General features: G+C 40.5%; 2 protein-coding genes across 4 annotated transcripts in view; one reads left to right on the top strand and one right to left on the bottom strand.

Moving 5' to 3' along the window:
- LOC110001004 (neuronal membrane glycoprotein M6-b) overlaps positions 1-4,181 on the top strand; it is a 37,272-nt gene extending 33,091 nt beyond the window's left edge. For both annotated transcript variants that reach the window (XM_065951691.1, XM_020656399.3), the window contains exons 6-7: positions 6-71; positions 937-4,181. In XM_065951691.1, the coding sequence (XP_065807763.1) occupies positions 6-71; positions 937-1,089 (219 nt within the window). In that variant the 3' untranslated portion in view covers positions 1,090-4,181. The remainder of the gene's footprint in view (positions 1-5; positions 72-936) is intronic.
- Positions 4,182-5,029: 848 nt separating this feature from the next.
- Positions 5,030-9,825, bottom strand: LOC110001005 (ras-related protein Rab-9A). 2 transcript variants are annotated; one of them, XM_020656400.3, is made up of 3 exons: positions 9,669-9,825; positions 7,325-7,359; positions 5,030-6,698 (listed from the first exon to the last, which is right to left on the bottom strand). In XM_020656400.3, exon 3 carries the CDS (start codon positions 6,626-6,628, stop codon positions 6,023-6,025), a length of 606 nt encoding a protein of 201 aa, XP_020512056.1. In that variant the 5' UTR covers positions 6,629-6,698; positions 7,325-7,359; positions 9,669-9,825; the 3' UTR covers positions 5,030-6,022. The 2 variants fall into 2 exon arrangements, with proteins under 2 accessions (XP_020512056.1, XP_065807764.1); XM_065951692.1 differs by having other exon boundaries at positions 9,655-9,808.
- Positions 9,826-12,017: the final 2,192 nt, after the last annotated feature.

Genomic DNA, 12,017 nt, shown 5'->3' with positions numbered 1-12,017 from the left:
CACAGTTCTACCTCTCCTACCACCTCTACATCGTTGCGTTTGCCGGCGCCGGAGCCACCGTCATCGCATTGGTAAGCCGCTCGCTCATGATCCCGCTGATAATGTGCTTCTGAAAATATGCACGTTGCCATGGCTTGCTTATCTGTTGCCATGGCAACCCCGCCTCTCACGTTCTCGCCGGGTATGTCACTGCAATGCAACGGGGTCGAAATCCAACCCTCCAGGCTGCCTCTGCTGCGTGAGCGTGTGTAGACGGGGTCGGCGTTTTTACTCCGCTGTGGAGGCGGATAGTTTCGTTTCATGGCCAGGGAAATGAAGGCGATAAAAAAAGAAATGCGAAACCTCTCCTGATGGTGTGTGGGGTCTGACAGCCCTCTGCACTGTGATGTTTTACAGCTCACTTATTTAGAAAGATATACAGAACAGTATCTGAGCAAAAGAGTGCCAGTAGTGTCCAAAACTGGAACAATATTTTCTCTTTCTTTCAAAGTGTGCGTGATATTATGCAACAGCCTTTGCTCTCTCAATTTGTTACATCAGATCATAAACGCCATATTTTGAGTTTTAGATCCCCCTTTCTTTTTCAATTAAAAAAAAAAAAAGATTGGTTCTCTGAAGTCAACCCAAATTGCAGGTTAATTCACTGATGATAACTCACCAGGGTAATCACCTCAAAGCTCCAAATTTGGGTTCACAGTCGTCTCTAACTGGAAAAGTAGCAACACTAAGAATACTTGGAAATCCTGATATGGAGTACAATAAGAGGAAAACACTTAATTTCTTCTCATAGGTATCCCAAAATGTAGTTAGAAACTGAGTAGTGAAGAAACAGAATTGAAATATTTTCTGACTTTAAGTGCATTTCCACACTCTCAAGTTGTTCCATTTTTAAATCAGAGTGCATTCATCGAATACATACATGTGTTGTCTCCTTAGACCCACTACCTGATGATTTTGGGGGCAAACTGGGCCTACCTGAAGAGTGCTGTCTCCACGCACGAGTACCAGGACATCAAGACCAAGGATGACCAGGATCTGGAGGCCGAGGCGCGCTCCAAGGAGGGCCAGAACTCCTCCTCCTACTCATAAGGACAAGGGATCCTCTACTGCCACCGACCCATCTCCTCTCCACACCTCAAACCCCGCCCCCAACCCCTGCAACACCCAGCGCCCACCCCTCCCTCAGTTAAAACAAAACCACCTCGGTCATGTTTGATAGTCCCCCCCCCCCAAACCGCCTGATCCTCTATCCTCTTCCCCTCGGCAATGTTTATTCAGAGTTGTGAGCTCACAGGGGAGGGAAAGAGGATAGAGGATCAGGAGAAGCATCAGGCCCAGGTGGAGGCAGATGCTTCAGAACGGGAGAGCTCGCCCGGCCGTCCGGGTGGAGCTCAGGTACGCTACATCAGTTCAGAAGCGTCTCCTCCCCCATGCTTTTTGGACGGCGGCTCGTGAACGAGGCCCGGCCGTGATGGCCTCGCGCCCTGAGCCAGCACAGCCTCTTGACACACAGCTCCTAACAGCCTAAAAAAACATTGTTCGCTGTCTGCTTCAGCCACAGAGAAGCCAGGCAGCGACCAACTTCCTCCGTTTTTTGGTGTTTTATATGCATATATATATGAATATGAATTTATTGTGCGAATGTGTATGAATGTTTTTTTGTTTTTTTTTTAATACTCTCGGAAAAGAATGCCTGGTACTATTATGATCTTCTTCTTCTGTTTTTGCGCTCATGGGTTTTTCTCCTTTACTTTCTTCTCCATCTTAAGACTTTTTATTACTATTGATCCATACATTATTGCACTATTTCAAAACAATTATAATAAGGGAGAATAAAAATCTTTAAAAAAAAAATAAAAACCTAAAGCACCCTTGCCCCTCGCTCTCATACTTTCTAAAAAAAAGAAAACTCGAACCATGTTGTATCTCAAGGATTTTTTTTTTTACATTCACATGAGCAGAGTTTATTTATCCACCGGGTTTTTTTTACGATAATTTCAGACCAGAGGTGTAGCAAACCTTTAACAAATAAAAAAAAGTTTTGGTATATTCACTTGTACGTTCTCTTGTCGAGGGAAAGATGTGAAGACAGATGCCACTCTCACGCTCGGAAACGGAAAGCTACAGCTAGCTTTGGTTAGCTTAAAGACTGGAACCAGCAAGCAGGGCTCTGGTTAGAGGTGACAGCACTTTTTAATCTCACTAAAAAAACAAGTTACGTTCACTTTTTAGTTCAAATGAGGGGTAATAATGGATTTAAAGTGTCTAAAAATTTAAATTCTGGTTGGGCGTTTTTTGTTTTGGATTTTGAAAATTTCAACAACAAAAAAAAATCAGAGAATCAAAAAAGACTGAAGTACTTTGAGTTTTCTGTTGTATCTTTCATCACGCTGATTTACACAAGTCTGATTTACAAAGTGTTTAAAAAATTGGATTGTGGATTCGCACTTCACAGGTCAAACTTTACGTTAGCTTGCGCACTTCAAAAAGGCTCTGATAGCGCGTAAAATCACAACCTGTTGTTTTCACACTTTGGTTTCTCTGGGAAAAAAACAATAGATTGATAACCTGTTTAGAAGTACTTAATAAGTACTTTTAAACAAAGCTTTGCTAGCTGTTTCCACATTTTTGGATGTCTAAGCTAAGTTTACCAAACTGGCTGCTTCCGTTAGCTTAAAGTGGTATCAATCTTCTTATCTAACTCTCAGCGAGGGAGAGAAAACGGTGATTTCCCAGTGTTTTATACTAGTTTCCTTTGAGATCCTTAAAGTTTTTGCTACACTTAACACCAGCGACCGCAGAAATCAATGATAGTCTAGATCTGTCTGGGTTTTTTTTTTTGTTTTTAAAAGACACACACCTCAGGAATCAAACCAAATCTGATTTTAGCCAGTTGTGTTCTTTCCTAAAGCTTCACCGTGTTACCACTAACCCTTATCTGACTGGAACGCTGTTTAAATAGTGAAAAACCAACAATCATTCCCTACAATTGATCCTTTAATGAATAAAATTCACCTGTAAATAGCTGAATCACCCTCAAAAATCTCAATGAACACCTCTCCCAAAATGAGAACACAATCAGTGTTTTGCCATGCTGTTCTATTATTATTTTTTTCCACAGATATATGTAAATGTTCCCTTTGAGATATGTGTTTAGCACTCAAATACTAGTTCTGCATTTGATATAATAATTGTATTGTAACATCTTAAAAGATATGTCGTGAGAGGGATGCAGTGCAGTCATGATATGATGGATTGAGGTGCTTGTGACGTATACATTTTTAAAAACGTGAACAAAAAAAAATATGGAGTTAATTTTTAATGTTTTATCAGTTTTAGGCAGCTGAGCTCTTGTGATTCAGTAATTATGATTTTATTGATCTGATTTGTGCTTTTTTTTTCTTTTTTTTTTGGTTCAATGGCCAGCCAAATAAGTGACTCATCAACATGTGAGTTGAGGGAAAAAAAAGTCACTTTTTGTTATTTTATTTTGTACGTCATGCCTCTCATATGAGCCACAGAGACTGTTTTGGATGTTTACACTCTGAATTAAAACAAGTCAGGAATTTTCATACATTCATTTTATAACCAGACATTGTTTAATGATCATGAACTATATTCTATATCGGTCATCACTGGTTAGTTTACCCTCAAAAAAAAAAAAAGAATAACACTGAAGAAGACACATTTTTGAACTTTAATGAGATGAAGCATGTCAGTATCGTCCATGTGTGCAGCTGTCTATTCTGTATAAAAAAGGACTATATTGCCATGTGTGTTATGTTTGATAAATATACGTGCTTTGCCGCCAGGTTGATGTAAAGGCAAACTTCAATTTCCTATAAGACGATGCGTGTCAGGGTGTTGTTGTTTCCTCGTTATTTGCATGAAGGAGACATGACTGTGTCTTTGCAGTTTTTCAGGTGATGTGTAGTCAATCGTACTGACAACTATGGTAGGCGGTGTTTGACCCCCTCCTCCACAAACCCCCCCTCCCCCCCCCCAACCCTTTCCACCCACTCTTTTCTAAAGAAAACTCCATTGTACTTTGATGGCATTGTAGTCCCTGTAGGTGTTTCATTATGGTTTTATTTTTTAAGTTGGAAATAGTTCTATGACTCCTATATAGTGATGATTTTTGTAACCTTCTCTAGTAAAACCGATATTTTTTATTATCGTGACACCGTTGTCTCCTGTCTCATTCTTGTGTTTGGGTCTCTGAATTTAATTGGTTTGTTTCCTCTTAATTAGTAACCCTTATTACATTTGTTTAAATGCACATCTTTCTGCTCTTTAAACAACAAAAGACAAGAAAATGCAGCTTCCTTATAGTCCTACAGCTATGAAATGTTTGATATTTCTGCGTCAAACTTGAGAAGACTTATAAATAATAGTCATGGATACATTTATGTTAACTTAAATTATGGTCCACTGAGCGTCTCCTTTATCTCCTAAAAGCATTTATCAATTTAATCTAACCTCATAAACTTGTGCTTAAAGTCAAACACATTTTTGATTGTTATTTCAGTGATGGGAAAATTATTTTTCTTGCCAGCATTTGTCGGCTGAAATCCAAAAAAAGGCTCCAACATAAACATCTAATGGACAAATTTAATTACTTAAATTTTTTTTTAAAAAAACAAAGGCGAGATAATCCTATGAAAGTTTGATATCAACAGCCAGGATGTGGTCTTGAGCGCCCACTCAGGTGATTCCACTCCATCAGCTCTGAACTGTGTAGGCAGCCTGCACCCTGATTTGCTTCATTTATGGTAACAAACATTTTAAATTCAACACTGAATTTGTTGAGGCTACATTATTCCCAGAACACATTTTACCCAACACATTCACCTGTAATTGGGGGGTCTTTGATGAGATCTGCAGTGTCTTAAGAGCTTCATGAGTGACATTGGAGATGAGCGTTTTTATCTCTCTCACATTTAATATTAGGGTGCGCTCTTGTGGATAAAAATGGTACTGCAATTCAATAATAATACAATTCTATGTTACACAAGATTTCACTCCAGTGTCATTGTTGGCAGCTGTTTTAATTCCAGTTCGATAAATGTTGGGAGACAAAGCAGAGCAAATAAAGATCAAATGAGCCTCAGGGTTATCAGTCATTTCGATCTTAAAGCAGTTTGAGCTCTGTTAACCTGAAATAAATTAACTCCAACAAGTTCAATATCCGTCTAGTTACATAAAAACATGAATGGGCAGCTCGTTTCATTCTAAGCAGAATATTACATTTAATCATGGCATCTCTGGTTTGACCAATTTTCAATTGATTTGCTCAATTTAAACATTTTTTTTAATCACTTGCTTGACACTACTATTCCAAAACAACAGAACACATATTTTTTTCATCTAAAATATATAAAAAAACTTTTAGATCCATCTAATCATGTGACTACCTCTATATAATCTGTACCACATGAATTTAGTTTAAAGTTTCTATATTTGACCATATTAAAATAAGTCAAGAGACTGACTTAAACATAATGAGTAGCAATTATTAATGCGAATACAAATTTAAATGAACTTTAGTTGTCGTAGTAGTCACAGGGGTGTCGGAGAAGAGTCACTACATTTGCGCTGTAAACTTCCACATCAGCAGGAAATCCCCCCCCAGGACTTCTCTTTTTGTGGGCTAACACTAAATGCCACAGCTTCTTCAGTGACGTCAAATCTTTGGCAGTTTTGAATGCACTTAGCAATCTCATTTTCTAAAAAGGTCTTTATCACCAACTGCAAAAATGAACCAAGAAACCTGCAAAGACTTTATCCTCTAGTTTCATACTGACTGTCCCGTCATGCTTTGTATAAATTAAGAGTTCCTCAGGACTGAATGCAGTCTGGATCAGAGCGCTTTGGTTCCTCGTGAGGCGGAAAGATGGAATTTTTCTCCGTTTTTCTCCAAAGTATGAACTTGTTTCCTCAAATTTTCCTGTTAAAAAAAACAAAAAAAAACACACAATATCTGTCAGCATCACATGAGCACCCGCTGGGAGTCACATTTGGCTCAGCAGCAGGTGGGGTCAGGTGGACTCTTCCTCTGCAGGTCTACTGTGTCCGTGTGGATAAGATGATCGGCTCTGTCATCCAGCGCCAGGATGCGACGCACCGCCTCCTCAAAGGCTGATGCTACGTTCGTCGCATCCTTAGCGCTCGTCTCAAAGTACGGGTGTCCGCCGTTCTCACGGCACCATTTCCGCACGTCCTCCCCTGAAACCTGCCTCTCAGGTACGTCCAATTTGTTGCCGAGCACCACGAAGGGGAAGTTGTCGGGGTCCTTGACGTCAGCGTAGTACGTGAACTCCTTCTTCCAGTTGTTCAGGTTTTGAAAGCTCTGCCCGTCGTCCACGCTGAAGGTGAGCAGGCAGCAGTCAGAGCCGCGGTAGAACGGCGTGCGCAGGCTGCGAAAACGCTCCTGGCCCGCCGTGTCCCAGATCTGAAGCGTGACGTGGTGGCCGTCCACCTCCAGCTCCTTGTTGAGGAACTCGACGCCGATGGTGTGGAAGAGGTGCGAGTCGAACTTGTTGGTGACGTAGCGGTTCATGAGAGAGGACTTGCCCACGCCTCCGTCTCCCAGGAGGATCACCTTCAGGAGGGCTGACTTGGTCGTCATGGCAGCGGCGAGGCGGATCCAGACCGCTCTGGTCTTACTGGACTGCACGCGAGGACTGGAGACAGCAAAACTAGAAGCAGCAGTTTCACATGAGAACAAGCTCTGCAGCCTCACAGATCTCATGCTGCAGATTACGATCAAATAATATGAAGATGATTTCTACCCCAAATATCTAAGTTAAAAACATTTACCTGAAATGGCTTGACTTACTCACTTTGGCAAATCTACTTTTTATCTCTCAACTGTTGGGAGAGCACGCAAATATGAGCAACATGTCAGAAGCGGCTACATTTACAGAAGGAGGAGTTTGCTTTATTTCCACGATTTGTTCCAATCATCGAACAATATTTGCGTCCATGACAAAAAAATACACCTTGGTCTGACTTACTTTGTGACTTTGCGACCTTTGGCCTCACTGATAAGATCCAAACAGCGTCTATCAACTTTCTCCTCTTCACACACTTCCTGTGAGCGGCCACGTCTACATGATCGCTCACGCGCGGACAGTGTAGGAGAGCTGATTAAAGTCAGTCGACTCGCTAATCCCATCAAGAAACAGCCCCGCCTGTTTCGCCTTTGTAACTAATGAACTTCCTACACTGTGCATGAAATGATGCGTGCAGCACATCACATGGACGACGATCACAGGACCAGTGAGTCGCCTGCAAGTGATGCAACAGAAACAAGATTCCTCACCTTTATATCAGCACACACAGCATTTTATCACCCATCTGTAGGAGAGAGAGAGAGAGAGAGAGAGTGTGTTGATTTTACACTTTCACCAAGACGCTACAGAGTTCACCCACTCACTGAAGTAAAGTGAGGATTTAAGTGCTAATTTAATCGCATACCACACACTTGCATACTTAGCAGCATACCAGTTAAGACTAAGTAAGCGGGGAATCATCCCACCCACATACCAGAACTAATCCGAGAGGTGAAAGTGAAGAAATCTAACCAGGAGCTGGTTTGAACGGGAGACAAGGAGGAGATCAAGGTCACATCATCCATCACAGAAAAAGATCATCAACGATGGAAACCAAACTTTAGTTTTACATAAGAATGTCACAATATTTGTTATTGTGTTTAGAAATACAGACAGCACCCAGTGTGCACTGCAGTGTGGTTTTTAACCAGAATTTGAATTTGAAACTTCGATTTCATAGTAGTAAAAATAAAACGATGTTTGATATGTGATACCACGTCAACAAAAATGAAGTCCTATGCTCCTAAAACTGAGCAATTGTCTGTTTTTTAATCCCCAAAAAGTATCTCTGTTAAAGCTTCTGTAGTTCTTTTTATAGCTTCTGTACTTTGTGACTCTATCCATCATTAAAACAACTGATTGGATCGTTTTAAAACACGTGGTATTGAAATGACTGAAGTTTTAAAAATGTGGGAAAAAACCTTCGATTCGAGTTTAGTTTGTCTGGATTTGGACAAATTAGAAAAAATGCCAGCGATGCTCATTAACCAGCTCATACTTCAACACAACGGGGCTGAACACTATTTTATAATCTTATGCAACAGGATGGATTCCTAATAGAGGATAAATCTATTTTGTTTGTTATGAAGTTCAAAATAAATCCCTTCATTACATAAGAGTACTTATTTTGCCGTCAAAAAGGAGTAGACGGTGAATTATCTCCAGTCCAAACTTGTTGTATTCAAAGCTCAAACTGGAGAACATTCAGCATTTTCCCTAAAAATACAACAAAGTATTTTCTTAATTTTCACCGAGAAACAGATCAAATACTTCGTCCAGCTGCAAACTGGTTGCTGTAAAGGGTGTCGAGTGCATCAGTAGAGCTGCATGCATCATTATAACTTTTTCTGATGTTGGATTAAGAACAAAAGAAGAGTTTCAGACTCAAGTTAACGTCCTCTCATGTTTAAACAACTGGATCAGTAAACGTCGGGTTAATTGTTCGAGAACTTTGTAGAACTGGAAGACGCTCAGATGTAATTAGGGATATATTAAGGGTGTAACTTGTTGTTCCAGTAGAGTGACCTACATCAGCTCTGAGCAATGAAATGCAGCCTTTTATTGTGTGCATCATCCATGTTGATTCCAAATAATGAAGCTTGTGAACACACTTAAGTGGGAACATCTAAGAACGAGGATAAGAAGTTATTCAACCATCTAATCCGACTCATGTAATTTAAGTCCCTACTAAAAAGCACAACATGGAGTAATGTCACTGTGCGTGCATTCTGCTGTGGATCAGGACACAAATGGGCCAAATCTGCTGCTTGTTAGGAGAAGTTAGGCAATTGTAAAGAGTTAAAACTACATGAATGAGTGCAGAAGTTAAAGAGGGGTTGTCATGTGAACCGGCAGAACTGGAGGACTATAAAACCGGTTAAATGATGCCTTTGTCCTGAGACCTTTAAACACCGACTCACTGCAAGGATTCTCCTGCCTCCCATTTCTTCATTTTATAATAAAAGGAGTCGTGCAAAGAAGCAGGAATGAATGACACCACACACACACACACACACACACACACACATACAGTCACACACTCAGGAGTCATGTGCTTCATTCAACAGAAAATGACTGACTGAAAAGAAGCCTGAAGCTGTTTGGGTTACATCCAATAAAATTATGAATATTTCCTACAAAACAACCAACCACATGATTGAAATTACAACATTTCATCTCACATATAAAATCATATAAACTAAATGAGCATGATGATATTACAGTGTCTAGTTACAGACATAAGGGAGAGTCATTCATATCACTAGACCAGATTTATGACACACACACACAACACACACACACACACAACACGTTTACAGCAGTTTAAAGGCCTCATAAAAGTCAAAAGAGTGACAGTCCATATTAAAAAGTATGAAAAGTAACTCTGAAATTGAGGCTTTGTACGATAACGTGAGTTTCAATGGAAACTTCAGCTGTCCGATAATGGGCGCACTCACACTCACACACTCTCAACTTCACCGAGGGGAACAAAAGACACAACGTGGGTGATGTTAGTGGCTGAAAGTGTAGGTTTCCCCACCTCAGAAGCTTTACCTGTCCCCGTGGTGGTCACAGTTCAGCTCATGCGGTTAAATCCCTCTCTTGTTCACCCCGATAAGGCGCAGCTCTCTGCCGGTGTCATGGCGCTCCGGGTCCCCGCTGCTCTCTGGACCTGAGAGCCGCTGATGACGCTCACATGACCGGGGAGTGTCCCGCCTCCGCCTCATCATGCGCCCTATTGGATGCATCTGTTTTAGTTCACTTTCAGTCAAAGTGTCTCTTTGTGCGTCATATCATAAAGAAAATTAAAAGGACAATTTACCCTAAAAAACAGAACTAGGATATTTAAAGGAGACCAGCGTGTTAAAGCACTGATTCCTGTTTTAACATGCAGGTAGGAAACCCCCATAGGATAATAGTAGGTCCCAAAATCAACATTTACATAAAAGCAAGAAGTAATATATCACTGCTTAACAAATAACAATAAACATTGTGGCATTTGCAAACTGGAAAATTCACCCTCCTGCAATTAGCCTATAAAATGTCTCTACTCCTCTATGATTGTAAACTGAATATTTTTGCGGTTTGTAACAAAACAAAGACATGCCTTGCACTCTTATCAATATTAATCAACATTTTCTGACATTAAAATGTATTGATTTATTCTTAAACAAAGGATAGACTGCCAGATAAATGGATTGTTAGGAGCAGCTCTACAGTATCTTTTGTCATAAAGCTGCTTAATCATTCAGAATCTTTGCATTTCTGCAGGTTTTACAGCCTTGTACAGTTTGCTAAGAGTGAGTCAAACTTTGTAATCTCTGTTTGTGGTGTGTTTTCTGTGATGTGCTGGTAGGAGAGAAGATAAACAGGTACAAAGCATCGATTTGACAGGGTGAGAGGGTGGAACACGACACTGAGGAGATAGAGAGCATCTGAGAGGAGACACAACACAGAAAGCCACTGATAGCAAACTTCATCCACACTCCTGCTGTGTCTGACTGACAAGATACTGCAGCTCCATATCTGACAAGCACGAGATTACAGTTACAGGGGATTTTTTTTTTTTTCTTTGGACATCCTCCTTTTTTTCCTTTTGAAAACAGAGCTGAGGCTGCTCCAAGACGAACAGAAAACACCATTGAGTCTATGCAAAACAAGTTCCAGAACTGATGGAAATGATGCAGCTAAGCAGCTTTACTTGCATGAAGAGACAGGTTAATTATTTTGTTCTGTAATATTTTGATAAATGTAGAAATATATCGACACTAAAGGAGTTGGATGCATGAACGCGACATGAAGGCAGAAGTTCTTTCCTAAAGGATGGTAAATCTGCAGATGTTTTACAGCATCTATTTTGGTTTCACATATGCAAAAAAGAAGCAACATAAGCAGCCAATAAAACACATATTTCCCCCCAATTTTAGCATCCATATACATTATTTCTGGACCAAAAAAGAATTCAATAAAACTAATAAATCAAAGTATAACATCACAGATAAAAGAAGTGATTTAAAAGTTGGTCATTCATTTCATTGTCCCTCTAGGTGAAGGCCCAATCGACGTGATGTCACAATGACGTGAAAATGACTCACTGTGCCACGTCCACTGACTGAAGCACCATGGGATATCCGAGCCTCGGGCCGCTCAGGAGGGCAGATTACTGACTCACATGCTCGCCCGTTCTCTAAAAGTCACATGTCTCATCGACTGGAGCCAGTTTGCTCCACATGAATGGGATATTGTGGGAAGAGGAGGCTGGGGGCATGATGTCTTCTTCTGTTTATTACAATCAGAAGAGCAACACAATACACTCACTTTTCATCGATAAGCAAGATTCAACCTTGAAGAGGCTGAAAGTCAGGGCTGTAATGGTTTGGATTCTTCCTCTGAGCAGAAGCTCGTCATAAAAGACGGACAATAAAGGAGTCCGTTGAGTTTCTGTAAGTGCAGATGAAGCAGACGAGAGGAAATGACTCAGTATAGGATGATGACGAGAGCAACTTCCTGAAAAGTGGTGGTTTCAGTCTGTAATGGACAATGACTCGGCCTTTTAAGCCGGTATAGGAAACCACAACGCGGGCTTTCAGTTTGGGATGTTCTGCGACGAAGTTCAAATCTGAACGTTGCATTTTCAAGAAACTATACAAGAATGTTTTGTGCTTTGTATTCACTCTGCATTCCTCTCATCATTCCTTCTGTTTCACTGCTGCAGGGAATGAACACATCTGCTCTTTTTCACTGCTTCCTTCACAAGGACAGTTTATTAAACACCTTTCCAATTAGTTTTGAAAGCGTTGACAAGTCTCTTTATCCGCACAAAATCATAAAAGTACATTGAGTGAGGTGATAAATAAGTAAGTAAAGGTGTTTCCACACAATATTACACACAGTGGTCAAGAC

This window comes from Labrus bergylta, chromosome 24, assembly GCF_963930695.1.
Source record: "Labrus bergylta chromosome 24, fLabBer1.1, whole genome shotgun sequence".
Classification (NCBI taxonomy): Eukaryota; Metazoa; Chordata; class Actinopteri; order Labriformes; family Labridae; genus Labrus; species Labrus bergylta.
Note: the sequence above shows the minus strand (reverse complement) of the source record. Positions and strands in the feature narration are given on the sequence as shown.